Genomic DNA, 2758 nt, shown 5'->3' with positions numbered 1-2758 from the left:
CATTTTGCTTTGTGTTTCTGTCGTGCTATGGCGTTTGATTATTATGGATAATAAAGGGGAACATGCAGAATACAAAAGTTCTAAAAGGCGGGTTCATTTTTAAGCTGTGTACGTACCTTGTGTACTGTACAGACCTTGTGTATGGACTGTAAATTGACTTTACCATGATGGCTGGCTGTTCTGTTGGCATTATTTAGATTAAGACATGCAACATCTTTTCAGCTGAAATTAAAACATTGTGATAACTGTGTGGTGAGGGGCAGGACTTTTTGGAAGTTTCGCTTCTTTCCACCCATCTGTTTTTAACACTTTTCTCTGTCTCTCTCTCTCCCTCTCTCTCTCTCTCACTCTCACTCTCTCTCTCTCTCTCTCTCTCTCTCTCTCTCTCTCTCTCTCTCTCTCACGCTCTCTGTTTCCTCCACCCTCCCTGTCCCCCTGCATCCACCCATTCATTATCTACAGCGCTACGGACCTATCATGGGGGACTGGAGCTTTCTGGGTAATATTTTAGAGGAAGTGAATGAGCACTCAACGGTGATCGGCCGGGTGTGGCTCACGGTCCTCTTCATCTTCCGCATTCTCATCCTGGGTACGGCGGCAGAGTTTGTGTGGGGTGACGAGCAGTCAGACTACGTCTGTAACACGCAGCAGCCCGGTTGTGAGAATGTGTGTTACGACGAGGCCTTCCCCATCTCCCACATTCGCCTGTGGGTTTTGCAGATCATCTTCGTGTCCACGCCATCTCTGGTGTACGTAGGCCATGCCGTGCACCACGTGCACATGGAGGAGAAACGCAAAGAGCGTGAGGAGGTTGAGCTGAGTCGCCAGCAGGCACTGAGTGAGGAGCAGCTGCCTCTAGCACCCGACCAGGGCAGTGTGCGCACCACCAAGGAGACCAGCACCAAGGGCAGCAAGAAGTTCAGGCTGGAAGGCACCCTGCTGAGGACATACATCTGCCACATCATCTTCAAGACGCTGTTTGAGGTGGGCTTCGTGGTGGGCCAGTACTTCCTGTACGGCTTCCGCATCCTGCCGCTGTACAAGTGCAGCCGCTGGCCCTGCCCCAACACCGTGGACTGCTTTGTGTCGCGCCCCACAGAGAAGACTGTCTTCATCATATTCATGCTGGCCGTGGCCTGCGTCTCCCTCTTCCTCAACTTCGTGGAGATTAGTCACCTGAGCCTGAAGAAGATACGCTTTGTCTTCTGCAAGCCAGCCCCGGGGCCAGTCCAGGGTGAGGGCCCAAGCTCCCTGCCCCCTCCAGGGGGGGTCCTCAAGAGCCTGCCCGCCCTGGCCGTGCCTTCCTTCCAGAGGGCAAAAGTCTACAGGCTGCTGGAGGAGGAGACCCACCACTACCCCCTGGCGGAGGCATGCATGGAGGCAGGGAGACTAATCCCTCTGGCCCTGCCCTTTCAGTGCAAGGAGGAGAAAGCGGAAGAACTGGGGCACATGGAAGACATTACAAAGGTGTACGATGGGACCTTGCCCTCCTACGCCCAGACCACGGAGATAGGGGAGGACACACTACCACTACACCAAGAGGAGGAGGAGCAGCAGCAGCAGGAGGAGGAGGTGGAGGATGAAGAGGAGGAGGTGGTGGAGGAGGATGTGGTGGATGGGGTGGTGGAGGATGTGGTGGATGGAGTGACGGAAGAGGATGTGGTGGATGGAGTGGCGGAAGAGGATGTGGTGGATGGGGTGGTGGAGGATGTGGTGGATGGGGTGGTGGATGGAGTGGTAGAGGATGTGGTAGATGGGGGGGTGGAAAGGAAGAAAGAGGCAAAGGAGTGTGAGGAGGAGGAGGATGTAGTGGAGGAAGTTGTTGAGAAGGTGGGGCAGGTGGTGGAGGAGGAAGTGGTGGACGGGGACGAGGGACCTTCAACCAAGGTAGGGATGGAGGTGATGGATACGATAGAGGACACAAGACCACTGAGCAGATTGAGCAAAGCCAGCAGCAGGGCCAGGTCAGACGATCTCACTGTATGAACCTGTGAGAGAACACACACAAACTTACACGCACACAAACACTGAACACAGGAGAACACACACATCTATCTCAAGACAACAAACACTTATTACCATTAGGACGTGGGTATCATCACTCAATAAGGCAACAAGAAGATCTGTGCTTATTTGTGAGATAAATGAATATTTTAAAAGGTTGGGTTTTAAGAGAGGAGTGTAATGTAGAAAGGACAAACATGCAGAGGGGAAAATATTTTTTACTTGATGAAAATCCATGCTGTCGACCTTTTTCTATTGAAAGACTTTCAACAATAACCAATGAAAGATGACTAATGTTTACATATTCTGGGGGGTTGAATGGGTAGAGGGAAGAGATTGATCATATATTCTTGTGTGTCTGCAAAGCAGTAAAATTACTGCAGGCAGTCAATCACTTTCATATGTAGCTGCAAATGTGTTGCAGGTGGAAGGGCTGTTGCACACCAAGTCCGTTGCACAGAAAACGTATGACTCTTTAACACCAAGTTGATAGTCCATTTTTGGATTGAAAATACTTATTTTTGCACACATTTCTTAGAGGATATAGAACTGTGCAAGGCCTCATATCACCTAAACTACGCATCGATTTACTCTTCTTTCAATTGAAGGCAGATTGGCAATGAAGTACAAGAGCATATCTGTCCTTTTCATGTCTACATACAGAGTAGTACAGCCAAAAAGCAGAGTAGTAGAGAAAAACAAACCAAAAAAGGACCAGACGTTAATTTCTCTTTTCAATGTGATTCTACATCTG

At 50.0% G+C, this 2758-nt stretch overlaps 1 protein-coding gene across 4 annotated transcripts; it reads left to right on the top strand.

Moving 5' to 3' along the window:
• Window positions 1-471: 471 nt before the first annotated feature.
• Window positions 472-1986, top strand: LOC135519120 (gap junction alpha-8 protein-like). 4 transcript variants are annotated; one of them, XM_064944179.1, is made up of 3 exons: window positions 478-1389; window positions 1477-1608; window positions 1840-1986. In XM_064944179.1, the coding sequence occupies exons 1-3, from the start codon at window positions 478-480 to the stop codon at window positions 1984-1986; spliced, it is 1191 nt and encodes a 396-aa protein (XP_064800251.1). The 4 variants fall into 4 exon arrangements, with proteins under 4 accessions (XP_064800252.1, XP_064800251.1, XP_064800250.1 ...); XM_064944180.1 differs by having other exon boundaries at window positions 472-1611; window positions 1849-1986; XM_064944178.1 differs by having other exon boundaries at window positions 478-1572; window positions 1888-1986.
• Window positions 1987-2758: the final 772 nt, after the last annotated feature.

This window comes from Oncorhynchus masou, chromosome 29, assembly GCF_036934945.1.
Source record: "Oncorhynchus masou masou isolate Uvic2021 chromosome 29, UVic_Omas_1.1, whole genome shotgun sequence".
NCBI classification, from domain to species: domain Eukaryota; kingdom Metazoa; phylum Chordata; class Actinopteri; order Salmoniformes; family Salmonidae; genus Oncorhynchus; species Oncorhynchus masou.
This window is presented reverse-complemented; position numbering and strand designations above follow the sequence as displayed.

Excerpts from the sequence above, each read along its gene's own strand:
- LOC135519120 (XM_064944180.1), top strand. The coding sequence starts at position 478 with ATGGGGGACTGGAGCTTTCTGGGTAATATTTTAGAGGAAGTGAATGAG. Across the intron at positions 1,612-1,848 it reads AGGTGGTGGAGGAGGATGTG|GAGGAAGTGGTGGACGGGGA; the intron begins GTGGATGGGGTG and ends CAGGTGGTGGAG.